At 45.8% G+C, this 27,441-nt stretch overlaps 1 protein-coding gene across 1 annotated transcript in view; it reads left to right on the forward strand.

The window, feature by feature from the left end:
• Positions 1 to 27,169, forward strand: part of PLCB2 (phospholipase C, beta 2) — a 45,000-nt gene extending 17,831 nt beyond the window's left edge. Inside the window, exons 7-32 of the mRNA XM_009710648.1 lie at positions 2,228 to 2,303; positions 2,893 to 2,993; positions 3,696 to 3,862; positions 4,064 to 4,210; positions 4,530 to 4,687; positions 6,579 to 6,661; positions 7,060 to 7,144; positions 8,541 to 8,706; positions 9,536 to 9,633; positions 10,395 to 10,491; positions 11,423 to 11,507; positions 11,928 to 12,052; positions 13,121 to 13,275; positions 13,718 to 13,882; positions 14,979 to 15,078; positions 15,348 to 15,452; positions 16,471 to 16,556; positions 16,653 to 16,749; positions 18,445 to 18,498; positions 20,042 to 20,252; positions 20,494 to 20,662; positions 21,837 to 21,913; positions 24,187 to 24,282; positions 25,459 to 25,516; positions 26,199 to 26,285; positions 26,897 to 27,169. Coding sequence (XP_009708950.1) covers positions 2,228 to 2,303; positions 2,893 to 2,993; positions 3,696 to 3,862; positions 4,064 to 4,210; positions 4,530 to 4,687; positions 6,579 to 6,661; positions 7,060 to 7,144; positions 8,541 to 8,706; positions 9,536 to 9,633; positions 10,395 to 10,491; positions 11,423 to 11,507; positions 11,928 to 12,052; positions 13,121 to 13,275; positions 13,718 to 13,882; positions 14,979 to 15,078; positions 15,348 to 15,452; positions 16,471 to 16,556; positions 16,653 to 16,749; positions 18,445 to 18,498; positions 20,042 to 20,252; positions 20,494 to 20,662; positions 21,837 to 21,913; positions 24,187 to 24,282; positions 25,459 to 25,516; positions 26,199 to 26,285; positions 26,897 to 27,169 — 3,121 coding nt within the window. The remainder of the gene's footprint in view (positions 1 to 2,227; positions 2,304 to 2,892; positions 2,994 to 3,695; positions 3,863 to 4,063; positions 4,211 to 4,529; positions 4,688 to 6,578; positions 6,662 to 7,059; positions 7,145 to 8,540; positions 8,707 to 9,535; positions 9,634 to 10,394; positions 10,492 to 11,422; positions 11,508 to 11,927; positions 12,053 to 13,120; positions 13,276 to 13,717; positions 13,883 to 14,978; positions 15,079 to 15,347; positions 15,453 to 16,470; positions 16,557 to 16,652; positions 16,750 to 18,444; positions 18,499 to 20,041; positions 20,253 to 20,493; positions 20,663 to 21,836; positions 21,914 to 24,186; positions 24,283 to 25,458; positions 25,517 to 26,198; positions 26,286 to 26,896) is intronic.
• Positions 27,170 to 27,441: the final 272 nt, after the last annotated feature.

A 27,441-nucleotide genomic window follows, 5' to 3' on the forward strand; every position in this document is an offset into this window, starting at 1 on the left:
CTGAGTTGAAAGGTGGATGAGGCATGGGACTCATTTTACCTGTCATATAAGGAGTTCTGTATTTGGAGAACTTTTTTGCTTGACTCCCCAGTTAGCCTGAAGTAGGGGTCCATTGCTTTTGCTTGTCTCCTTTCTTCACCTGTGACCACTACAGCAGTTCTCCACGCTGCCCTCAGTCTTTACTCTGGATGTGTGAGAGAGGGAAACAGCGTTTGAGGGCAGATCTCTGGGCCAATGTCAGTGCTGGTTCACCTACAGAACAGTGGAGACTTGCCCTTCACTATCCCCAGGGTTGGCCTTGGGCATCAGGGTAGGACTGCCATTAGAATAAGCCACGGTCTGCGTTCATCTTTTGCTGAAGCAAAGACCAGCCCATTATTTTTCCCCTGCACTGCATGGCATAAATCTAGAATTGATTTTGTGCCACTCAGTGTCTTCCCCAGTAAAATCACTCCATGGCTGATGCTATGGCTCTTCCATGTTGATTCAGCTCATGAATGAGTGACAGAAGGCTGCGCTGCCATGTTGAATTCCCTTTCGGGTGCATAAATTATCTTTTGTTTTAAGAATAAGGACCTGCAGATTGTGCATTTGTGGGTATTCAATAGGAAGTTTAAACCACTTTGCTTCTAGGTTTATGCTGTGTTATAGCATCACAACAGGCAAGTGCTAATCACCTGTAATAAATATGCTGCCTACTGTGTGCTATATTGCGTAACGATTCTAGAGTAAGTCTATGCTGGCTAAATGGGCTCCTGGATGGCTGATCATTATTCAATAATAAACGTTTTTTTGTTGTTTGTTTTCTAAACCACCAACCAGCACAATTTCATTCTGTCAGAAACCAGTGTATTCATCAAAGGGCTTTTAAAAATGTATAGATCTTTAATGAATAACTCACACTAGGGAAGAGTACTTTGAATTGATCTTTAAAATGCAAGCAAGGTAGCATTACTGCAGAGAGAAAACAGCTTATTCTTCTGAAATAAGCTAGAAAAAATATCTGGTACGGGCTGTACCTCTCTCCAATGCCCTGGTCTGTCTTTCTTGCAGAGTGGTAAAAATGCTTTACTGTGTAAAGCATTAGACTGTTAAATGGCCCAGATTAAGATCCAGAGTTATAAAACTATTCAGTATCTCCAGGTGCAGGTGTACATAAGGCTATCAAAACTCCATGTCTGAATTCTGAAAATTCCACGGAGCATCTGCCTCTCTCTTTAGACATTTAAATCCCCTTTGAATCATGACAAGGCTGCTGCAATTTTTGCCTTGCAAAGGGCAGCTTGGGAACCGATATGCCCTGAGTTTGCATAAGTCTGCTGCAGCTCCCACTGAACACTTTTCCACCTGTCAACACATTTGGCACTTTTTGTTCCCCTTTCTGGCTGTGAGCAGCTGCAATGCCAGGAGCTTAACAGAGCTGACATCTAAATTTATCCACTGAGGAGACCTCGTTGCTGCTGGCTGGGATATGCTGAAAGTAGGGAGAGTTCAGTTATTGTTACTATTTCATTGTGCAGCAAAGAGGCTGCTTTAAGCTGAAGGCTTAACCAAGTGAATTCTGCCCTGCAGACCAGTACCCAGCTTTCCAAACTGGAGGGGACCTTTGGTTCCTGCAGCAGCAGACCTTTGTGCTTCCATCTTGTAGTATACCAGCGTCTTTGCCTGTGTAATGTAAATTCACAGAAAGCCTTTGGTTCGAGAAAATTTTGTCGTCTTTCAAGCCAGCAAGCATGCACAATGTTCATTTGCTTTTTATGAGTGTTGTCTTTACTACAAAGTTATTCCTCGCTAATGCCAGCTACCGCATGGGATAGTGTCTCGTCGGGGAAAGTGTCCCCGGGAATTTGTGGCAGGAGGGCTGCTTCCACGGCGGGCACCTCCAAGAGGGGTAGGGCAAGGACAGTGAAGAGGGATTTTGAGAGTAAGCGGATGCAGTTCAGTGACAGGGCTCTTAGAGAATCCATAGCAGAAATACAGAACTTGTGTATGAAGGCAACAGTCAAAAAATCCACTGTAGGTTTATAAGACTTGGTACATCAGTTATTCCCTTGGAGAGACACAGTCTTTCTTCTCTGGTTCATGGTTACAGTCTTCTTGTCAGTCTCCTTCACTGTGCATTTTGAGTGTCTTGCACTCTGGCTGCAGCTCCCAGCCACCCAAACCCAGGCTTTCTGACTTCACTCCTGCTACATTGTGCTGATTTCTTTTTTCCCTATCTGGTCAGTATTTTTCAGATGTTTCCTGCAGACAGGAAGAGGGTGGAAGCAGCATTAAGTGCTTGTCATCTTCCAAAGGGCAAGGTAAGGGTCTCGCTAGTTTGAGAATAATTGTTTTGCCTACCTTGACTGTGGTGTCCTTGGCCATGGAAAAAAATCATCAGCCCAAATGCTCCTAGTTGCTGTGAAACCTTTTCCTTACCACTAGCTGCCATGCCTTAACTGCACGCCTGCTAGGATCGATTCTTGCTGTTTGTATTGCAGTAACGCTTGCGACTCCATCACTTGCACTGTGTGGCACAAGAAGCAGCACGTTCCCTTCCGCCTGTTTCACTGTCTGCCCTTTGAAGCAACAGATCTGACAGTTAATCTTGACGCTTCTACCAACCCGCAGAACACAATCCAAGCCTCTGACAGCTCCTACCACTGTATCAAGCTTTAGCTTTATACCATCACACAAGAGGCACCTAGGGACTGTTTAAATAACTCTCCGTTCTGAAATAGGGTGCTGTGGTGCTTCTCCGCTCCATCTTCTTTCCTAAACGCCTTGCCAGATGTTCCAGTCACTTATTTGCATTGTCACAAACAAGTGCTGGACTGCAGGTGTGAATGGAGAAAGAGGTGAAAGCCCTCATGGGTTTGTGATACTGATGTGTCTTTATTGCATTCTCAGAATGATGCCATCAACCCAGAGGACTTCCCTGAAACCGTGTATAAAACTTTCCTCATGAATTTGTGTCCACGGCCTGAGATTGATGAGATATTTACCTCACAGTAAGTTTCCCTCAAGCCACAGAAGAGAACTTGATCTCTTGTGGCAAAAGATAGGCAAAAAGGAGGGGCGAGGGGACTTTATGCTATGTGGTTTGTCTGGTCTCAAGCCTTAGAAGGGCAGGAACCCAGGTCACAAAACAGTGCCAGTGCACTTAACACTTTCACTCACAGCCTGAATAAAAAGGATGAGACCTCACGGTGCTGCAGGGACTCTCACCTGTCACCAACAGGAGGGCTGATTCCAGCTCAACACTAGATCACACTAATGTGATATTGTGGCTAGCCCCAAACAAGGCCATGTACAGCATGAGAACCATAGATCCTCACAAGTTGCCAGTGACTTCTATTTTTTTTTCAAGTAGCTAAATCTGTAACTTCTTGAATGGACTGGATTTCGTAGTGCAAGCAATTCAGTGTGCTCTGAAATTCAAGTCCCTTTAGAGTTCGAGTCAGAGGCTCCAAATATGCTTTGTGCTCTCCTCAGTACAACCCCTTCACAGTACTGAATTAGTGAGGAAGAGGAAAGGCCACAGTGGGAAGCATCATTTACAGGAAAAAATGTAGAAGAAACACAAATGTGTGGACCCAGGGAGGCGGACACCCATTACTAATCTGAGGAAGGACCAGTCTCTCTTTTGTGAAAAGGTTTTCTGGGTAGTACACAGGCCTTACCTTTGCTCCTCTGTAATTCTCTCACCTTAGCCATTTAAAAGCAAAGCCCTACATGACCAAAGAACACTTGGCAAAGTTTATCAACAAGAAGCAGCGAGACTCTCGCCTCAATGACATCCTTTTTCCACCAGCCAAACCCGAGCAGGTGCAGAGCCTGATAGAGAAGTATGAGCCCAGTGGGATTAACATCCAGAGAGGTGAGTCTCATTCAGCCCAAAAGTCTTGCCAGAGAGGTAGTATGAAAATAGCAGAGGATCTCGCGCCTTCTGCTACCCTGACTTTCCCAGGGGAGCAATCAGCTCCCTGATTCTTACAAGTCCCTGTGTTGCAATGTACTGGCAAGGAGGTGCCAGAACCATTTTGTTTCAGTACTGCTAACAGCTTTGTTTTCCGTGTAGGGCAGCTGTCTCCAGAGGGGATGGTCTGGTTTCTCTGTGGCCCTGAGAACAATGTGATAGCACTGGACAAATTGGTGCTGTACCAGGACATGACCCAGCCGCTCTCACACTACTTCATCAATTCATCACACAACACGTACTTAACAGGTATGGGCAGTTCCAGAGTCTGCCTCAGCTCCAAGGCATATGTACCACTACAGGGGATGGATGAATGATACTGGCATCAGTCGGGCAGGTATATCTGCCCAGAAGTTTGGAGGGCTGAGGGCTGTAATGCACTCTGAGGGGCTTTGCACATAAATGCTGTGTAAGAAGAAGAAATGTCACCCTGTAACCAAAAACATCCTGTCAGTCTGCCACATACACCTGCTCAAGGATGGCAGAGAGTTCTGTTGCTCCAGTTTATGTGGAAACTGTCCCCCGTGAATAGCTGATGTCGAGCCTTCCTCCTTCTGCTCTCCTCCAGCTGGTCAGTTTTCTGGTATCTCGTCTCCTGAAATGTATCGCCAGGCGCTGCTGGCTGGCTGCCGCTGCGTGGAGCTGGATTGCTGGAAGGGCCGGCCCCCGGATGAGGAGCCCATCATCACTCACGGGTTCACCATGACAACTGAGATCCTCTTCAAGGTATGGAAAGAGTTTTCCCCATACATGCTTTCCCCTGCTTGGTTTTAGACTGATCTCTGTTTGAGGAGGCTGGCTGAGGGAACTGTCAAATAGATGGGCTGAGGGCAAAGATGTTTGAGAGGAAAAGATTGATGGCAAGATGACAAGTGAATGAATGTGTAGATGGAATGAAAGATGAACAAATATGCAATGAGTTGGAGCTTGTGTACATTTTTTTGAGTGGGAGGACCAGAAGAGAGGAGGTCAGCTGAATGAATGAGGGAAATGCAGACAGTCGGGTAGAAGCGATGGAGAGATGGTTGAGTAGATGTGCCTGCAGACACAGAGCTGCGTAGCAAGATGGGTGTATGGACAGAAAGTTGCACAAGGATGGTGGATTTATAGATAAATGTACATCAGAGAAACAAACAAGATGGCTTTTAGAAAACAAACAGTTAAAACGAGTTTAACTTCTAACTGGTGTACAGCAGGTTTCTGTGGCTTACAGCCTCACATGGTGGTGCTTTGGAGGAACAGGTTTCAGTTACTTCCTAATTACATGAGAATGTGGAATGTGTTCAGAGGAGCAAATGCCCTCTAGCATGCTGGGCAGATGGCTTCCCTCAGGATTCAGCCCCCAGGCTTCAGAAGCACAGCCCAGAGCCTACTGCTCCCTTGGAAATACAGGGCATTTAACCACAGAAGTTACAAACAGCTTGCAGGTTAAAAATCAATGCATCACACTTGTTTTTTCTGCGCTCCTTTACACAGCTGCTGCCAACAGGCAGAGACACTTCAGATTCTTTTTAAAGCTATTTATTCTTATTCCGTCTCTTCCCCCTGGTTCCCACGCTTCACTATTACTAAAATATTTATGTGGGGGGAAAAGACCCCCAATCCTTAAGATCAGAGGTATTGTCATATTCAGTGTCAGTAATTTCCCAAATACTGTAGTACCACTGCTGCTTTTTGCACAGTAGTTCACTACAGACAGGAGAAATAACGACAGCTGTAGCTGCTGTAATTGCAGAGTCATAATACGTCCATCTTTCCCTCCACACCTCTCTCCCTTTTCTACCATTGCCTGTGGCCTTTTAGTAGCTTTTTCTGTAGCTTCTCTTCCTCTGAACCTTGCAGGTTTCTGATAGAGAGTCCAAGTGGTCCATGGAGGAGCAGCTGTGGCAGCCTCCCTCAGTGCTAAGATCAGGGCTGAACCAGGATTTTTGTGGGAGTCAGGAACTGTAATTGCAAAGGAGCAAATGACACTTCTTTACCATGTCGATTAGCAGCACCAGAAAATAAAATGGTGGAAAGTTTGTGGCATTTTAAGAGGGGCTTGGGGAAAATACGATTATTTTTTCTTGCATCATTAATGCTGAGAACGTTTCCATGGTATTTGCATTTGAAATGTCAGCACTGCTGGTTACTGAACATTCCAGTTTTCTCTGCTGCTAGACAGAAGGATTTTATAAGCAGGTGAAATGATAGAAAATTGGACAGGTTCAGAGGTAAGTATAAATAGAGTTTGAAGAAGTTTAATCTGGTGCTGCATGCACCTTTCTTTACCAATTCAAAGTGCATGTGGCAGTGGCTTGCCTCTCTGGCAAGACCCTTTCACATCCATTTATGTATACACTGAACTGTGTAACAAAAACAAAAATTCATATTCTTACATATTCAGCTTCATTTTTTATGCAAGGTATTGAGTTTAGCTGCATGTTGTATCCTCTGGAGCTGGAAATCCGGGCGGGTATGAAAAAGATGACACTTCTCACGTTCTTACTGGGAGAACTTTAATTAAAGAGAAGCTCCTGACAATGACAGGTTTGGAGTCCATTCAGTGGGAGGTCAGCTGCATGTCTCTGTTACTAATGAGCGCTGATCTTTTCTCTGACTGTTGCCCCTCATTTAGGATGCCATTGAGGCCATCGCAGAAAGTGCTTTTAAAACCTCTCTCTACCCTGTCATCCTGTCCTTTGAGAACCATGTGGACTCGTGAGTATCTAGTGGTTGGGAGGATTGTGTTCTCTGTTGTCCAGAGCAGAAAGTATACAGGCAAGGGCTGCTGGGTTTTAATTGAGTGCCTGAGCTGAAATGAAGCATCAGTTGAGATTTCTGAAGCAACTGGACGTGGTTCAGAGCTGAAAGACGAGCCATAAGCTGCAGAGTGAGAGTGATCACAGTTGTGCAGCCTTGTAGCTTGGGATGGCAGAGTATGAACAAATGGAGTTGGCCTGGGAAGAGACTTCCAAGATCTGGATAGCTGTCTGAATAAAGGCAAGAGATGATTTTCTGGGTAGAGTACATGGATCTCGAGATGGTTGTTCATGCTAAGCTCTGGATTTGGGCATCAGTTTTCCTGTTCACTCCTGCTTGATCTGTTTGTTCATTAGGCCCAAGCAGCAGGCAAAGATGGCTGAGTACTGCCGAACCATATTTGGAGATATGCTGCTGACAGAACCGCTGGAAAAATACCCGGTAAGTGGAAGTTGGGGAAAGAGGCTGGTGGAGAGGTCGTTCTGAAAAAACTGGTCACTCCTGGTGCTAGGAAATGCCACAACAGATACAAGGACAGAGAAAGAGAGGATCATGCTGTGGACAAATAAGCCTGGTTCATAGGGATGAGCAACATAGTAAGTGGATGGAAGACCTCTAAGTTGCAGAGGTTTTCCTGAGTACTTGCCTGACTCTGCTCTTATTTAACACTCTGTGACTTGAGTGACTTTGGAAACTGAGCTCTAGGTAGCCAAGTCGTACCAGTTGTACCAAGACAAGTCAGTGTATTTTTGTACACGGTGCTGTCTCCAATCTGTCTGCCACCACTTGCTTTGGAAAGAAACAGGAACAAGGGCTTAGTAGCATTTCAGGCTCTTCCTACCAATGCTTCTCCATTCCTGAAAATATTCCCTTCCAGGCATTGGTGGGCAGGTCAGTGACATGCATAGCTTTGTGCTCAGAATAGCTGAGTAAAGCTCCCAATCTGCTTGACCCCCTAGTCATTGGCTTACTTGTACAAGCATGTGTTTTTGTGGACACAGTGACATCTTCGGCGATCCCCATGCACATTGCTACTTCAGCTGCCTTGCGAATGGACACCGGTTTACAAATAATGGGCAGTGCCTGTGTTCTGCAAAGCATGAGGCAGTTCCTTGGGGTATGTAGTGGAGGGGGGAGCTGAGACACTGAGCCCAAGCATCTGTTTTAAAGCACTGAGATCAAAAGAAGAGCTGAAAAGAAGCAGTGAGCAAATTGGCAGTTGCTCACTGTCCAGACCCATGTCCTTGTCCAGGCAACCAGGAGAAACAGGGGGTGTGTGGGGAGAAACAGTTCAGGGTATTAGCTAACTTATTAATAGGCCTGTTACTGTCTGTACAGGGAGTGGAGATCTGGAAGCACCGAGTCACACGTCCTTGGCTTGAGCCACCTACTCTGAGATCTTTTTTCAACTCTGCTGCAGGCAGTGTTTAAATATGGCCTGAGAGCTGATCTAGGCCGGAGGCTCTGGGATAATGAGAGAAGGAGGTGGAATGTGAAAGCCAGAGGGGTGTGGATGCCTTCAGGCCCCTAGATGGTTTTTTAGCTGTGGTGCAGGATAGGTGGCCGGGAACAGCATGGCATGTGCAGGCAGCAGAACGTGAGAGGGCTGAGAGGTGCAAAATGCTGGTCTGAAACCAAAAGTGAAATCTTAAAAAAAAATCTGCATAGATATAGCAGGATATGCTTGCAGATGGAGATACTAAAGTATATAGTGGGCAAGAGATGTGTCCATGGACCAGTAAATGGCCAGAGAAATGGTACTGGGAGGGACAGGAGAGATGAGTGTTTGAATTTGGTCTTTGTGATGAAAATTCAGATTGAAGTTTATCTGTTGCAGCTGAAGCCAGGAGTTCCTTTGCCAAGTCCTAAGGATCTCTTAGGGAAAATCTTGATTAAGAACAAAAAGAACGAATCTATATCTGGGAAGAGGCAGAACTCTTTGAAGAAAGGAAGGAATGTGGAACCAGAAATCATCGAGCAGCCAGCCCCTGTGGATGATACTGGTATGTCTGAAGGGAAAATGGGACTAGTATAGCTAGATGAGCAAGTCTGGCCCACTGGAGACCTTCCAAATCACCCAATACTAGCTTGAGACAAGCCAGTACTAGTCATTAATCCAGTTATCTCAAGAAGCAGCATAAGCTTGGAAGAGAAATTAAATCTTCAGAATATTTTCAAACACTTCATTCCAACCAAAAGAGACAATCAACTTACGCCCTGCCCATCAGCCAACTCTTTGCCTCCTCTGAGGCATATGGCTGCATGAGTTGGTAATTTGTTGATACACACTGGCTGTTGGTGTGATGGAAGGGTGGATAATTTTTTACTGCTTGTAGCTCTCTGATAACCACAAATTCACTATGGCCTAGCTCTTCACCCTGAGGTTCTTGAACCTTCAGCCCCACTCTCCTCCCTTCATCCAGTCTCAAGCTGTCACCTCTTGGGCTCAGGGAACCTGTGGTAGAATGGTGAATTTTCAGTCCCTGTCATGGTAGGAGCACATGAAGTCATATGAAGACAAGGTGAGCGCCACTACAGAGCACCTAGAAATGGACATTTATTGCCACGAGTGTGTGTGACCACGGTGGGGAAAACAGCACTGTGATTGTCACTTTTGGGGTATGAGGGAAGCCTGCAGGAGGAATGATTTGGTCTCTTGAGTGTGCCCGTTCATATTTGGATTGGCTAATAAAACTGTATGATTCTTCCACTTATTGTTCCTGCCTGACTTGATTGTGAGGTTTTGCAGAGCTCTCCATTGCTAGCAGTCTGCAATGTCTTGTCTCGGTGTGCTACTGATACGTACTGCTGATGTGGGCTGCGTGTGCTTAGTCTGGGCAGGTGATGTGGCTGAAGAGGAACCAGAGGAAGAGGATGAACATCTCAGAAACCTGGATGAAGAGGAAATTAAAAAGATGCAGTCAGATGAGGTACTGTCACTGTTGTTTCTGTTCCTTTTCTGTTGTGTGTTCGTTTTTTTTCCTGGCCTTTTCTCTGGGGCCTCACCATAGTGAATAGAGATGAACCCAGAATGCAAAGGGGAGTGAAATGTGCTATGACCAATCGGAGGCTTTCCTTCCCCCATGCAACACAACTTTTGCAGGAGAAACTGAATAAGAGAAATGATGTTGCAAGCATAGAGAATATGGCACAAGAGTTACTATTTCTGACTCTGCCTTTGATATTCTGCATGATTTGGAGATAACTGTCTGCCTTGAGGGTGTTTGGAGAGGCTTAGCCTTAGTCTGATAAAAGTTGTTACCAAAACGTGAAGTGCTGCTGCTGAAGGGGAAAGGAGAACATCAGTATTTCCTTGAATAAATTAAAAAAAAAACACAAACATTTTCCATTTCTGTCTCCCTGGTGTCACTCAGAGAGAAGGGAAAACAATGTCCCTGGCTTGTCCCAGACTCGGTGCTTTGAGAGGTTAAAGCGGTCCGGGGCTTCTTACATACTGACTGATACCTCTCCGTATGCCTCAGTTTCAGTTTTTTCCACGCTAACTGGAAACTGTGTGCCCCTGACTATGCTGCTGACAACGTAACTGTAGGACCAGGAAGCCAAAGAAGCTGGTGCGCTCTGGTCAGGGCAGCCACCAGAGTTCTTTGATCGTGAAGCCCAGGTGTGTTTTGTTTCATCTCTAGGAAAGGTCTCCTCATCTGTCTTCTCTTGGGTTTTGTTTTCTGCTCAGGGCACTGCTGGTTTGGAAGTGACAGCGTATGAGGAAATGTCCAGCCTCGTTAATTACATACAGCCTATCAAATTTGACTCCTTTGAAGTCTCTGCCCGTAAGTCAAACTCAGCCCTTTCAGAATCCCAAGTATTTCCATTTGACCAGGAGAGTAGTGCTTTCAGATGCTGCTGTTCTCCACCTGCCTTTGTGACTTACTTTCACTCATTTTCTGGTGTGTTCTCTCTCTCTCACAACATGTGCATGGTCTCAAACACTTCCCTTCTGCCTTCCTCCCTGTAGTAAGGAATTGGTAAGGAGAAGACAGGGAGATGTCAGACAGTGCTCCCAGTTATATGAGTGAGGATGAAAAGCCTAGAGGGAGGCCAGTGACGTCTCTGTGGCCTTGCTTTGGTGCTTCTGAGGGCAGGATTGAGCCCAGCTTTTCTTAATGTATGTGACTGGCCTTCCTCTTCTGTGGTGACTGGACAGAGAAACATCTGAAAAACTGAAAATGCATGCAATTTCTTTATACACGATAGGTTCCTCTAAACAGTTCCTGCATTTGGGCCTAGCTTTGAGCTGGTTTAATTGATGAAAGAAAGAAAAGAAAAAGAAAAAATTGGGGAGTAAAGAAGGGGAAACTTGACAAAATAAAGAACTTTGGTCAAGACTTTGCATATTTGGATTCACTTGGAACTAAAACTCCAGGCAGGAGCTATTCTCTAAATGTCACTGCAATCGAGGAAGAGATGGGAAAATTATTGCTGTTTAAGCTTTGCGAGACCATCCTGTCTGTACTCCGTGAAGTTCCTGTCCTGTAGTACACAACCGTTGTCTCCCTGGTAAACATAAATCACCTTTTATGGAGTATTATCCTTCAGTCCCTTTTCAAGGGACTCAAGAGAGGTAAATTGCTTTGACAGAAAACGATACCTGGTAGTAAGTGGGAGTAAAGAGGCCAAGTGCTTCCTGGGTCCATTGGTCCACACACACGGAATGGGGGACTGGGCATGCCTTTCTTCTAAATGCTTATCTCCTGTTTCTAGAGAAGAACCGGAGTTACGTCATCTCTTCCTTCACCGAGTTGAAGGCTTATGATCTACTAACGAAGTTCCCTGTGCAGTTTGTAGAGTATCCTTTTGGCAACCTTTGTCCAATGCAGTTGGTTGTATGGAGTACAAGAGCTAATCTGAAGCTTGGGTAAGGGTGAGGCATATCCAACTGGCTTCTGGTTTCAGGACCTGGTAAACTCTTCATCAGAGATAGAAACTGGGGAGGTGCTAGAGACACAGGATCTTCCAGGGTGGCTTGGGAGCCGTTCAGAGAGATTCTTGACAGGATGCATCCTGCTGTAGTGAATGCCCAGGCTGCCAGATGCTTGTCCTTAAGTGGAAAGGAACCTGTTGTTGCCAGGGCCTTTCTTATGTCTTGTCTGGAAGGCTCTGAGCATTTGGTAGCAGAGCTTAAACAATTTTCATAATCTGAATACGTGAGCTAGCCCCAGGGTATACAAGGAGCGCTCCAGACTTGTTTCCAATAGAGCAACTGTAGATATAACAAGAGACAGATGAGCCGGATTTACCCCAAAGGCACCCGGATGGACTCCTCTAATTACATGCCCCAGATGTTCTGGAACGTCGGCTGTCAGATGGTGGCACTCAACTTCCAGACCATGGGTGAGTGTTGCGTTGTCCTCCACCTTCCAAGTGGGCGAGGCTGCATGCTCGTGTTCGCTGTCTCTTCCTTTGCTGCTATTTCCTACTGCTGCTGTTTCCCTGAATGCATTTATTCTGTGTGCCTTCTCCCAAAGTAGTGGTGTTCTTTGACTCCGTCTCCCACAGACCAAAAGCACTTTCCTAGGCCCAGCACAAACCTGGCATACAGTGTCTGGGATGCCGGTCCTACACCCTTGTGCATACACGCATAGGTGGAGTTGCTGTCATCTAGTGTCTGGGTACCATCTCTGGCTGTCCTGTAAGGTGATGTCAGGCTAAATACTGTGCATGAATGCATCAGAAGCTCCCGCTTCCCCCAGGTTGCTTCCTCTTTTGCAAGGCAGCAGGCCAAGCTCCATCTGCCTACAGGACTGGCCTGTCTATGCTATTATTTCCGGAATTTTGACCGGAACAGGGAAGAAGGGCCTTTCCTTGCTGCACAGCCAGTGTAAGAAGGAAAGCAAAGCCTCCAGAGAAAGCTATTCTTTACCCCTCTTCCGTCCTCAGAGGAGTGTCTTACGTATAGAGAGTGTAGGAGACTAGCTGTAGAATCGGTAGGAGAAAAAAAGAAGCAACTTTAAAAGGGAGAGAGTGAGAGGCTGGTTATGAAGAGGATATCATATTGAAGACAGGTGCAGAACCCACAAGACAGTGTTCTCAACAGGAGTGGCAGAGGAGAAGATGGACTGAAAGGAGGCCCAAGATGAAAGGGGGAAGGAGTAGAGGGGTTCAGACATCTACTTACTTCACACCCAAAAATAGTGGGTCCTTCTTAAAGTAGGTTTTAATTTAGTTCTGCCCATGACTTATGGTGCAATCATAAGCAAACCACTTACCTTTCTTACAACAGCTGCTATAATATTTTTCCCTGTAGGGTGCTGAGAGGCTTAATTAGTTTTTGAAATGGCTTTGTGAGCCTTCGGCTAGCAGGGGCTATAAACGTATAGCATCTTTCAGCTCGCTCCTAGCATGCAAAAGACCTGATGAGGTCCCATGAAATTTCTCTCATTGTGTTCTTCTGCATCTCAGATGTCCCCATGCAGCAGAACATGGCTCTGTTTGAGTTCAACGGCCAGTGCGGCTATCTGCTCAAGCATGAATTCATGCGGCGTCCGGACAAGCAGTTTGACCCCTTCTCTGTGGACCGCATTGATGTGGTGGTGGCGAGTACCCTGTCTGTCACGGCAAGTACAAACCATGGTGCTGTTCCTCCCCTGACAGCCAGCTCCTGGCACCACGTATATAACTGGCATCTATGTCCCCACTATTTGTTACCCAGTAGGGTTCTTAGGAGCAAACAAACCCAGAGAGTCCTGTAGGGGAGTGTTACCATGGCAACTCCCAGTCTTTTCACTATTTTAAATTAATCATAATCGCATGAAAATGGAAAATTAGCATCTGCCACACAGAAGAAGCCAAGGCTGTGCTGATGGGGAGGGAGGACGTTGGAGGAAGTGCTGAAGCAAGAAACATGGGTGGAGGTAAAAGAAAAGCCTGTTGTGGATTGGAAGCTTCAGCAGAAAAGATGTTTTGGGGTGGGAGAGTGCCCTTAGGGTGAAGGTATGGGTGGGTTCTTCTGTTTTATTCTTTTCAGCAGTTGCTAATTGTGTTTCTGCTTGTTTGTAGATACTCTCTGGTCAGTTCCTCTCCGACCGCAGTGTGAAGACATATGTGGAAGTAGAGCTGTTTGGGTTGCCAAGGGACACAAAACGCAAATACAGAACCAAACTGACCTCCACTGCCAATTCCATTAACCCTGTATGGAAAGAGGAGGCTTTTGTTTTTGAAAAGGTAATAATATTTGATAGTAATTTAGAGAGAGAATCCTTAAAGATCCTGTGGACCACCACAAGTGCTGCCTCTTGAGAGGTCAGTGACAACAGAAGGGTCTCCCTTCTGGAGATCTTGGTCACGACTTTACACACTTTTGTGCTCTCGGATAATATTCAAACAACAATATCCAAAACAACTCTCCACCAATATTCCCCTGAACAGACAAGGGGTGGCTGGGAACATTTCTGGAAATAACAGGCATCAAAAGTCTCCCATTCGTGATGCACTTCAGACTGAATTGACTAATCAGCTTGGAAAACTTCAAACACTAGGACGCAGAAAGGAACTTGAATCTCTGTGGTTAGACATGAGAAGCAGACAAACTGGAGAAGTAATGAGACCAGAGGGAGGCTTTCAGTTGTGCCAGAATATGGAAAGCTTCCCTGTTTGTCCACAAGAATTCAGTGGTCACTAATCCAGCTATAGGGTATGGGAAAGTTAAGTCAAAGGCAATAGTAATGTTTGGCCTTCCTGCAGTAAGTTACAAAGGCAAAATACATGTTACACAATTCATCTCTGTCAAGCACACTGTGAAATAGCAGATATTTTCAGCCTACTTGGGATGTGGTAGATAAATACTGTCCTCATTTCAGAAAACAATTTTCAGGCTTCAGTTCTGGCAGAATAATTTTTAGTTCATTTTATGGCAGAAGAAAGTGGGGGAGGAGAGAGGCAAGACCCCTTCTGGCAAAGTTACCACACTTGCTAAATTGTCCTTCCAAGTTCATTCCCTTCTCTGGTGAATTGCCTTACGGAAGCTGTGGTTTGGAGGGTTTGTTGCCCCATTTTTTCTTTAGGTGGACTGCCCCCCTGTGATCCTGTGCAGTCTCTCCTCTGAGAAGCCCATGTTTTGTGGAGTTTCTGTGAATTCAGTTACGTCTGTGATAAACTGTAGCCTTAAATTGCAAGATGCAGAAGTAGGCAAGTGACTTCCTTGGAGAGATGGTGGTGTTTTGTTGGAAGGAGGAGAGAGTAAAGTTCTACTTAGTGAAGCTAGTATGCTGTTAGGAGTTAGAGGTGAGGACACTGGTGCCTTACTCTGTTTTTTCCTTAGATCATGATGCCCGAGTTGGCGTCTCTCAAAATTGTGGCTTGGGAGGAAGGAGGGAAGTTCATTGGTCATCGTGTCATTCCCGTTACTGCAGTGCACTCAGGTAAATTTTGTGGAAATTCCTTCAGCTTTTGTACCCTTGAGACCTATCGGTTGGAAACTGTAAAGAAGATACACACGTCTGCATATTTTGCTACTTAATCCCCATCCCTGTAGGCAGTGGAGCCTTCAAATTCATCCTGTTATAGGCTTAATTCCCTAATATATCCACTACGCCCTTCTGTAAAGAGCGACGTTGTTTTGCTGTTGGAGCACACAGACAAGAAGGCACAGAGATTCTGTCAGTTTACCTCCTCTGCTTTCTGTTTTCAGGCTATCACCACATTTGTCTCCGCAGTGAAAGTAACATGCCACTCACTATGCCTTCTCTGTTTGTGTACCTGGAAATAAAGGACTATGTTCCTGATGCTTGGGCAGGTAGGACGCATTAGAATGCGGAGGCGGGAGGGGGGGAATTGGTCTGGAAGCATTTTTCCAGCCCAGGGGCTGCTTTCCTGCTGCACCCTTAATTCCTTGTCAGGGTGGGACTTGAGCGGGTGCCCGCATCCTGTCACACCCTTGCTTTCATCAGAAGCGAGGGGGTGCTTGCACTGTGACTGTGACGGGTTCCCCGTACGGGCTGAGACACGCACACCTGACGGGCCATGCAGGTGTAACTGGCTCGCTGGTTTGGAATGGGTCAGTCTTTGTACTGCTTCTAGTCAGAGGCAGGGAGAGGTTTCCTTGAGTGAAGAGGTGGTAACCATCAGGGACTGATGAGAATAGGATTTTAGGGAGCACAGGAGCGTTCTTCTTCCCTGCTTGAAGAGAAGAGGGAGGTTCTTGCTGGTACCAAGATACAGTGTGATCTTCCTTTAAAAAGGGGATGGTCAAACAGTGAGAGATGAATCAAGAAAGAAGCCCCACTAGAGGTATTAACAGCAAAACTTTTTAACAGTCGTGAACAAAGCTGTGCAGAATGTAACAGCATCAGTCACAGAATTTCTTGTGAATACTTCTCATGTTTACTCTCTCTTCACCTGTGTTCATACAAATGAACCTTATTCATGGGGGAAATCCTGTGAAATTGATGGTTTTAACAAGTATTCATAAAAAAGACCAGGTTTATATAGCATTGTACTGGAACGGGAGCAGGGAGCTGTGCAAGTTAGGAAAGTCTTAACCTGGCTTTGGATTTTGGGAGCAGTATGCTCTTTTCAGCTTCATAATGCTGCCTTAAACATCAACTGAGAGCCATCACCTCAGAATGGGACTGAGGTAAAGATGGTCCCCTCCCTCTGTGCTGTCAGGGAGAAGCTTGTTACAAGTAGGGAATACAGAAGTCCCTTCTCCACAATCTCCTCACCTAGGCCAGAAAGAAAACCAGAAGGCAAGGAAAACCAGGGTAAAATGAGTTATTTGATAACCCGAGCAAAGACCTCTTCTTTGTTTCTAGATCTGACTATTGCTCTCTCCAACCCCATTAAGTTCTTCAGTCTGCAAGACAAGAGATCAGTTAAGCTAAAAGATGGCTCGGTGGAGGTAAGTTTTCCGAGTTCTGTCATTGTCTCTAAAACATGTTGCATGGTTTCAGCCTGAAATAATAGAGCTTTCGTTTACCTCTGATCTTTGTTTTAGAGCCTTGGCACACAGAGGACCTTCCCACCTGCTGAAACTAACGGGATACCAGATTCCACTGGGAAATTCAGCACTCCTCTTTCAAATGGGCCTGCAGGTAAAGCTGTGGATGTGGGGTGAGCTCAAAGTAGAAGGGAAAGTCTGTACGCTCAAAAGGTTGGAAAAGAGACAGTGCTGGTGGGTGGAGATCCTTGGTAATGGGGTCGGAACCTCTCAGGGCAAGTCACCAACTTCAATTCTGGTGCTTGTCATTAATGGCAAAAGTTGTAAGTATCCCCTGACTCTTGGACTGGAGTGAGTGTGACCTGCACACTGCTTTTACTTCACAACAGAAAAGTAATCTCGAGTATCTGCTGAGAACACCAGGAAACAAGCTGAAGGTCCAACTGGCACGAACATCGTCTTTCCCCTCCAAGGCAGGGCTAATGCACTGGGGTTGTACTGCTGTTTCCTGTGCTAGCTTGCACCTATGCTGAGGACTCTGATAGAGGACCTCAGTTTTCCAGGTTCAGCACAGAGTTCCCTGGGAGATAACTGCATTAAGAGGCAACCACTGTCCAAGGAAGGAATGGCCTGTAGCAGAGATGTAGCCTCTATCTTAAGTGTGAAATTGGAGGTTGGACATTGATTTTGAGCAAAGACAAGATAATTCTGGATATTTCTGAGGCAAAAGTTTTAAGCCCTGGCTTGGTTTTATCCCGTAACACCTCACTGCTGTTCACCTCTTTGTTCTTTTCAAGGGTCTCTTCTGTAGATTACTATTGATTTCTGACATTTTAAGTATGTTTAGATCCCCGTGAAAACTCTTTTATCTTGTGAAACTGCACTTCCACCAGAGTCCAGTTGTATAATACTTGGGAGCTTTAAAGATTAGTAATTTTATTCATCAGCTCAGATGAATACTGAATTTTATAAGATCCATTACAGGTTCAGAGTGAACAGATCCCACATCTGCCATTCTGCAAGAGTGGGAGTAAGAGCACAGCCTTGTGTTTTGACCACTAGATTAAATGGGAACCCATTAACATAAAAAGGGCAAAAACTACTTAACTCTGACCAGTCAAATGAGTTGAGAAAAAGTTAGGGATTTGCTTTAATAGAAGTCAAAAGACAAAGTCAGCATTTATTACTAGGTTTAAAGAAGCTCTAGCAGAGAAAGATCTTCCTAACAGTATGTTTGTTCCTTTCATACTGGCACCTTCTTGGCCTTACAGAACAAGATGTCCAACAAACATTAAAGGTGTAGTATTGGTGAAAGTGCCAGAAGGAATGTTCCTCAAACATGCTTCTAATACAAACTAACTGATAGAGTCATTTCAGGTTAGGTAAGAGCGTGTCCCCAACCATACACTTAGATTACCCCGTTCTTTTCTATTGTGTTTTATAGTAATTGGCAGCTAATCAGTATTTATTCCATATTAACTGTATCAACATGATTAGTGTCCTTTCAAGTATGTTGGTATCAAAACAATCAGTTTTCTCAAATTTCAGATCAGAACATCCTTCTCACCTAATCAAAACAAGCTTATGTGCCAAATCATCACTAGCAATATTCAGCTAATACAAAGCAAATGCCCTTTTTCTCTGGCAGGGCAGAGAATCCTGTTCCCTTTCTGCTGTGCCTGTTAACAAAGTTCCCAAGCACTTAAGCTTCTCAGCAGCTTAATTAATTCCTTTGTGTTCACACCAACATCTTTCATGTGGCCCCTGTTCTTGATGAGCTCTCCGCTGTCTGTTTTCAACGTGAAGATCCAAGATGGAACATAAACAGGAACCTCTCTTGTGATTTCAGGAGCAGCAGCTTTTGTCAAGGACGAAAATGTGACAGAAATGATGCAGACTGCAGGTAACTCCTCTCATGTGGTTCACGTGGGCTGAGGCCCTGCCAGTCACCTTACAGTCCCTCTCTGCCCAGTTTCTGACTGGGATAGAGATGAAGCCTGTTCTGCAAATTAAAAAAGACCTGACCCAACCCTGCTTGTTGTAGCCAGCACTAAAGACAAGCCACATGAATCTTTGGGCTTGGGGACCCGGTTTCCCTGCCTGTGGCACCATTTGCCCATTTTGACGACTGCCATGGTGTGTGGCGAGCTCTTAGGCTGGGACTGAGCTCACAGCAGGTCTCAAGGAGAAAAGAGGCTTGGAATTGCCATGGTCCATGCCTTATGCAAGCTGGACCACTGTCGTCTGCACAGGTAGGTCAGGAGAGCTTTGGACTGCTCCAGCTTTAGCCCTCTGAGGCCACTGGCTGCAGCAGCCCTCCTTACTTTATAGCAAGGTAGGAGGCTGGAGCTGTCACAGGAGTTCTGCTCTGGCCAGATTCAACGGTTCCTTCACCCTGAGTAAACCAGAGGTAATGTGGCTGCAGGGGGTCTGCAGCAGACATGCAGCCTCTGTAATAACGTATTGTTCACCCATCTTAATGCAGTGTGATACAAAGCAGGACAAAACACTGCTAACCAGTGTGCCTAATCATGCCACAAAACTGAACTGAAGGCACAAGAGTAAACCTGTTGCACTCAGGATATGTTGCCAAGTAACTGTTATGTACTTCAAGATTTGTTTGTAAAAGTTATTCCTAAAGAAAGATGTTCCCCAGGACAGAGCTATGATTACTTTAAATATGTACTCTGGTAAAAGGCATCACGTAATATGTGATTATAATTTGAGAGTCTAGACTTGTTGACTGAGAGGCTTGCATTTAAGCTGTACGCTTCAGTTTCCTCAATAGCAGCCTTTTTGAAGGAGTTGACCCTAGATGGCACAGCATTCTGTTGCAGACACACCCACAAGTTCTGATAGTTTTTACACATTCTGTGCCAAAAAAAAAAGTTACTTCCCCGAGAAGATAACTCCCCGTGGCCTTTCTGCCACAGATAACCACATCTGACTGACTTGCTACTGCCAGATAACAAGTTCTCCAACAGTTCACAGGCATCCTTCCCCTCTCATTTTCATCTGTCTCAAAAGCCCTTTCGTTTATTCCTTACAACTGAAGAAAAGCCAGGCATTAAAACTGGAAGGGATGAAAGCACCTGTCAGTAACTCAGTTTTGCAAAAAAAAGATCAGTAATAAAAAAAATAACAAAGCTTTTCCCTTTGTGTTATCTTTGGGGTACTCAGAATTGTGCAAAAGGGTGCAAGACACCAGACAGACAGACTGGCACATCAGTGTGTTCCTCTGGCCAAAATACCAAAAGACAGCAATTCTGGCCATCCCCGTGCCACGCATCCACGAGACACTGAACTGAGCTGCATGTAATGCTGGAAAGAGGGAGGAAAAGCTGAATGAAAGCAGTGCTGAAAAAAACCTGTCTGACCCCAAAGGCATCACAGCTGGTTAAGAAATGCTGTGTGAGAGAAAACAGCCTCTCTATTTTGTATTTTAGAGCCGCAGACAGCCAGCCTTGCAGAACTGCAGCAGATGAAGCTCTTTCTGAAGCTGCTGAAGAAGCAGGAGAAAGAACTGAGGGAGCTGGAGCGGAAGGGAAGTAAACGGAGGGAGGAGCTGCTGCAGAAATATTCCATACTCTTTTCGGAGCCTGTCTGCTATGGAGGGAAGAAAAAGATGATACACACTAGGAAAACCCAGAAGAAGAGGTAAATACAGCACAGGGTCTCCAGCAGGGCCTGGCCTGTGAGTCACTTCCCCATGCCAAAGCAGAGGGATCCCCAAGAGAAACATGGGCTCCCCTTCTCTGAAGGAAGCATGGAGTGGTGTGGGCATCCACATCTCCCTGGGTTTATAGCCTGTTGGCTGTTCCCACTGCGGGGTGGGTAGGAAGGTCAGGATTGTATTGGCATCTCTAGAAGCAGCACAGCTGCCATATCTGTTCTGCAGGAGTTTGACAACAGGTGACGTTGGTACATGTGCAAATCCTGTAGAAATGGCAGAAAGCATTGATAGCCGAGTTTTGGAACTGAGAGAGAGGCTGGAGATGGACCTCATCCACCTGGGGGAGGAACACCACGAGGGGATTCGAAGAAAGAAGGAGCAGCATGCCACAGAGGTAAGGACTGCAAGTGTCAACAGAAAATGTAGCCTAGGAGAGCGCCTGCAAGGGCAGCCTGGAAAACCAAGTTCTCCACTAAACTGTGAGCTTGGAAATGTGGCCACAGGGCAGAAAACGCCCCTCAGAACAATTGTCAGGTCCATGCAAGATAGTGGAGAATGTAGGCAGTGATACTTATTTGTTAGAAGCCATAAAAATCCAGCAGAAACATTTTATAGGTCTGCAATTTGAAAAAAAACATTGAGAAGCACTGCCGTGGAGCACATCAGGCCCCATCTGCTTAAACTCTATGGTGTTAACGTGGCATCTCCTGGCTTCAGACCCTGCCAGGCGCCGGCTCTGTAGGAGCATGGGAACATGAGGCTGTACCCCACTTCTCACGGCTCCCTGCCTGATGCTGTACCATCAGCGCGAGGGTGACACACAGGTATGTCGGAGCCCTGCAGGCTCACCAGTGGCAACCATCACAGCACTAGAGACACACGGTAGGGGCAAGCATGCTCACCACTGTCATTCCACCAGGACAGATGATGTGTGGGAACAGAGCGGCCCCACCAACACATTTGGTGCTTGCCATTGCCGCATCTGTGCCAATAAAATGAAAGCCTTGTGAGGGACAGTACTCCTCGGGCCAGCCCTTAGCACTGACAGCAGGGCTGGGTCTCATTCCTCTTGAAATTTAGAAAGTGTTTTGCTGTTTGACTTAGTAGAAGTCAAAGTAAGTGTCCACATAAGGTGTCACCAGTGAGCCCTGCAAGTGTGTCAGTGACTCCCCACCTTAAGCAAACGCCAACAAGAGACACAGTAATGCCTGGAGACAAAGTGCGGTCCACGCGATGGTGGCAATAAATATGGCATATGCCATCTGTTCCAATGAAAGGGGGATGATTCCAGCATTTGGAGGCCTTTTCCTATCATTATTTTCCAAAGGAGTTTGCATCATATGTCTTAAATCTCAGGTTGCCTGGTGCACTTTGGCTTGAAAAGTACCTTGCAAGCTGCCTACAAGACTGGCTGGTCTAACCTATACAAACCCTCACGGATGAGCTGGTCCCTGCAATTCAGTGCATCAGCGGGCAACGCTCAGCCTGGTGGTAATTAGCTATGGATGGTGTGCTCTGTCTCATTGTGGTTTGGTTTGGTTTTGATCTTGTTTTCATCCCTTGAACAGCAAGTTACCAAGATAACAGAAATAGCCAGAGAGAAGCAGACAGCTGAGCTGAAGGCACTGAAGGAATCATCAGAAAGGTAAACTTAGTGTTTGAATAACAAAGTAATAATGCATAGCTCTTAGCTGGGGTAGCACTTTTCTGCTAGATCTCAAAGCGCTGTACTACAGACAGTGAGTGAATACAGGGGAAGAGAAACATTTCCTTTACTTTGGTGAGAAACTGAGGCACAGCGATGTGACGCAGGGTCTCACGCAGTTATGCAGTGGCAGTGGTGGGAAGACAGCCCTTGTCTTCTGATCTCCAGAACAGCGTTCCTGCCACGGGGCACCAAACAGGGTGCTGGCGTTCAAGCTGCAGTAAGCAGCCTTGATTGACTAATTCAGAAAGATAGGAAAGAAGACTGCTGGTCACTGGATGTCACCTCTATCTGCTGTAGTCAGTACATCACATATAATCCCTTCCAGGGACTGATCAGCTCAGTCTCCTAAATGAATCAAGCATCTTGGCTCCAGTACTTAAATAAATAAACTGGCAGAGTCAATTCATCAATGTCTAGGCAGGCATTTATCCATTTGTTCTTGCAGCAACTCTGTCCTGAAGCTATAATCCTCACTTGTTTCTCCTTCCCATTAAATCCTCTCTCAGCCTTTCATTGCTAAGTCAGGCAAAACTTCCTCTTTTCATGTCCTCCATCAAGACAGATTCTCTGTTTCTCTCAGCTATATTCAGACAAGACTAAGAAAACCAGGTTGAGTAGCTAGGTAATGGTTTGCTAACAACATATCATCATTTAGTACAGTCACATCTACAGCTGACTGGGAGGAGCTCCAGAAAGATTTAAAGATCTTGAGCAACAGGCAATAAAATGGCCGTTAAATTCAGTACGAATAAATACAAACTAATGTGAATGGAATAAAACTAACCATAGCTCAACTGTACACAGGGGTGAGCTACTGTCACTCAGGAAAGAGCTCTTCAGCTGCTGTGGGTACCTCTCTCAACCGGCTCATGGTTCACAGCCCTGCAGTGGCCAAAGTGGCAAATAGAATTTTTGGCATTGTATGGAAAAAAAAAAAAAGAGATTCAAAGTCAGCATTATGCCACTAGATCTATCTCCACAGTGCAGTCCCCTTTTCAGTATGCCATCTTGAACAAAAAGCTTTGAAAGAGCAAGAAGGGGGTGGCAAGGACAGTCAGCAGTGAGGAGTAATTTTTGCACAAAAAGAAATTAAATAGGACTCAGCTTGGAGAACAGATGATTGAGGGGGATGTGACAGAAGTGTGTAAAATCATGAATGGTATGGAGAAGAAGAATAGGGAAGTGATTACTCACTGTTTCTCATAAGAGAAGAAATGTGGGGCACCCAGTGAAGTTCTCAGGGAGTACTTCTGTCACACAGCATACAAATTAAGTTCTTTTCCTCTAAGGGCAAGGAGCTATGAAGTCCAAAAGTAGAGCTGAACTCCAAGGTGTGAGAGACATTCATAGGAGATAAATGTATAGAAGCTGGAGGATAGACTGGAAACTGGGAAGGTGGAGGGGGGGGAAAATTACCCTACACTTGTTCTCTTTCTTACACTTCTCCTAATCATCCGCTCCTTCTGCCATTGGCGGCAGGACACCAGACCGACGGGCCACAATCCGGCGGCTACTCTTCTGTCCCCCTTAGCAGCTCTCCTCTTGTAATCATTTGGTAGGTGGATGGCCAAGACGAGGTACTGGTGGTGTGTCTGTCAGCAGCCTCTTAGGCCCTGACGCTAACGCCTTCCTCCGTCTGGCTGGTCACGTTCTCTGGCCTGCAGTTAGCATTTCTGATGGCCACATATGCCTTGGGCACAGATCTTAGGTTTTCTGGGTTTTGTTCTCTTCATCTTTCCTACTGGTTGATCAAATGCCTTTTAAGTGTTTATGGTTTCTGCTTTGCAAGTCACATCCCATAGTTTATGCACCTTTCTGCTTGCCTCAGGTCTTCTTTTTAGGTCTACTTTATAGACATCTAGTTCCTTCATTTTTTTCTTTTTCTTTTTCCTTTTTTTTTGTTTTTCAATTTAGCAGTGTAAGTACTGTCAGCAAGTCTCCTGCTGTTCCAGATGAACCCAATGTAGGTGTACAATACCACCTAATTCTATAACACGTGTTTTCTGCTGTCCCTTTGTTATGACTCCCTTTAAAAAAAGTTACAGGACTTAAAATACTCTTAAGACGTAGGGCTTTCTGCTGCACAATCACTCAAACTTTGCTTTTTGGGACAGTAGAGCACTCCTCCAGAGAGCAAATGTGGAAGGCTGCTTCAGTCTCTGGGGTTTGTAAGCAGTCCTGTCTCTCACAGCACTCTTTTCTCTCCACAGCAACATTAAAGACATTAAGAAGAAGCTAGAGGCAAAGAGAGTGGACCGAATCCAAACCATGATGAGGAATACCAGTGACAAGGCTGCTCAGGAGAGGTACTGGGGTAGATGTTACTGGGCTTTGTCTACACAGAACACTAGCTGTCCTGCTCCAGGCAGGGACCAGCACTACACCACAGTCGGTCACCATCAGGGGGGCTTTTTGAAGCAGCCAGACAGGCGGTGGCAGAGCCGAAGGGGTGAGGGAAGGTGTGCTGGACTGCCCTCACTCCTGGCTTAGCACTTTTTCTCCATTGCATTCCAGTACACAGGCACACACACAGTGACGCCAAACATCTGCTCCCTAGCTGCAGCGATAACATCATTCCTGCAATCACTGCTGACAGTGGCTTCCAGAGCTTTCTCCGTAGGCTTCATTTCTTTTGTGTAAGGCAGTCAGCAAAATTGGTTTCACTTACTGGACTGCTAAATAGCCTGAGAGAAGGAGTGCCTTAGAAATGCCCCTTGCCCCCCCCGCGGGGAGTAGGAGCTCATGGGGGAATGCAGGGGGAGACCATTACAGATGGAGAGGTTGTACCTTGAAGACAAGCCTCCCATGCAGCCATCTCTCGCTCTCTTACATGACACGTAAGCTTTCAGCTGAAGTGGCGCTGCACCTTCCAGTCTCTTCAGCTGAAGCCGAAGAGCACTTCCAAATACTTCCTGCTTCCCCTCAGGCCTTGGCGGGTATTTCTCTCTCCCGAGAACCAAAGGCAGATCTCCAGCCTCTCTAGGATCTGTTTGTAATCCGTTTCAGCAGCCCTCTCAGTTAAGAGGCTGTGTCTGGGCATATGATGGCTGCAGCCTTCCTTCCCATTTATTGTTATAAAAATAATACTCTGCTGCTGAGCCTGTGCGTTCAAGTACGGCGCCATACAAATCAGTTGTAACAGCGTCACGTGTTTGAGGTACAGAAGAGAGTACGCTACCTCCTTCACTTCTGGCTCACAGCAAGGTCCTTTTGCTGTCTGTCAAGCTGAAAAAATAGAATTTTGCATCCAATTATTTGGCTTATGTCTCAGTCAAATTTGAATGGTGCTTTATTTGCCTTTCCTAAAATCACAGCAACGTCTCAGTGTGGGAGGACGCTGTGAGAATGTCACACACCTGTCTTTCCGTGTGGGCACTGGCAGTCCTGTCTTACTGTATGGCACTTTATCAGTATTGATAAACAGGTTCTATAGAAAGCTAACAGATGGATTATAGGTTTTTATACATTTCCTTTCTTTAAAGGTTGAAGAAAGAAATTAATAACACTCACATTCAGGAAGTGGTGCAAACAATCAAACTGGTAAGTTCTCCTGTGACAGTCTGCCACAGCAGCTCTGTTTTCTGCAAAAAGTCAGGATGTCTCGTGTACATTCATCAGCATGGCTCGCAGACAGAGTGCGACTTCTCTGAGGGATTTAAATCCCATTAAATCGCTACTGCATCGAGGACTCAGTGTGTAATTCAGACAGCCAAAGTGCAGCTGGAGACAGCTACTACCCTTACTAAAATACCGCAGGTCCATAAGGGTCTCGTTGGCCCTCCCGCCTGGTCAGAGATGCAATGCAAGCACAGCTGTCCAGGGTATTTTGCATTTCTAATTCAGGAGTATTTTTGATGCACAATTAATGAGCAGTGTAACCCCACATCTACTTAGTAGTGTGCAAAATTTTGCAGAAGGGGAGGAGGCCCTAAGGGTCTCATCTTTGCCCTTCAGAGAGGCGGGGGGCGGTGTGTCCCCGTGTGTCCCCACGCTCACACAAGTGCACGCTCCTGCAATGCTTCCCTAGCGCTGGAGTTCTGAGTCTTGAGTACTACACAAGTAACTTGGAGCCAGCAGAAATTGTGCAGAACTGGGAATGCGAGGGATACTGTGGCATGTGCTCTATAACTGTGTCTTGCTGTTAGAAGCTTGGGATGGCTAAAGTATTTGTTTATAAATACTTAAATTTGAGTGGTTTTTTTTTAATTTGTTCTTTTTAAAGGTGACAGAAAAGACAGCCAGGTATCAGCAGAAACTGGAAGAGAAGCAGGCAGATAATCTGAGAACAATCAAGGAGAAAGCAAGCCAGGTAAAGGCAAGGATGAAGCTCGGGTCACTACTGTTACTCAGTACAGTAAATCCAAAATACTAGAGGGGATCAGTCTTCCTTGCACATTCTTTAATTACTGCCACATTCATCCTCCACACACACGCTTCAGCCACCCACTCCTCAGCACGCTGAGGAAATGAATGACTTAGCAGGTGGTTCTACAGGAGCCTACTCAGATCTAAGTCAGAGGTGCTGCACTCCTACACTCTCTGTGCCAGCACTGGCATTCATCTAACCACACAAAAACATCCTAAATTTAAAGTGTGATGGAAATGCAGCTTTAGAGCACATGAGTCTCATCCCTGAGCTCCTCAAACCCTCAAAACACACAAAAGGCATTCATGTTGTTTCAGTGTTGACATGCAGCAAACGTGCAACTCGGACTACTGTAAATCAGCAATCCTCCCCGCTTTCATCTTCAGGGAAGCCAAAGATTGCCTGGGGGATGGAGAAAAGTCATTCAGTAGAGGGTTGGGACCAAAATTGTGAAGTGCTAACACCTCATCATATTGGTGTCTCAGAGCAGGTTCTCAGCCTGACATCTGCTTGGCTTCAGTGTTTGGAGAATGATGTTTGGTCCTTGTTTGCAGCTCCAGCAGGAAGCACTGGCGGAGTATGAGGAGAAATTGAAAAATCTGAATATGGAGGTGCAGGAGATGGTGAGGAACTATGTGAAAGCAGGATTTCCTGGAGAGTCAGAGACTCAGAAGGAAGCAGTGCAGAGCCTTCCTGGGGGAGAACAAGGCTCTACAGAACAATTGGAAGAGAAGATGCCAGTGGCAGAGGTGTCAAGGCTTACAATAGCCACGCCTGAGCCCCCAGGAGCTGAAACAGATGTTGAGATTGAAGAAAGCATGTTGTGAGAGATGGTTCCCTTACTCGCTGTTCCGCTTCAAGGTTTATGGAGGTATATAGTGAAGTTAAAGACCAGCTTGACAAACCACGATCCCTCTCCACTCTGGGACACTCCTGAAACACTTCAGGAATTTACTACTTTGTTCTCCTAGATTTTGGAAGGAGTCTGAAGCGGTCACGCTTCAGAGCGTGCTTCGCTGTCTTTGTCTTCCACAGCCTTAGCACTAAGGTATTTAAGCAGCACCGAAGGGCCTGTGGCTGAAGACAAGCTAGTTGTTGG

The sequence above is a fragment of the Cariama cristata genome, unplaced genomic scaffold, assembly GCF_000690535.1.
Source record: "Cariama cristata isolate BGI_N322 unplaced genomic scaffold, ASM69053v1 scaffold4762, whole genome shotgun sequence".
Lineage (NCBI taxonomy): Eukaryota > Metazoa > Chordata > Aves > Cariamiformes > Cariamidae > Cariama > Cariama cristata.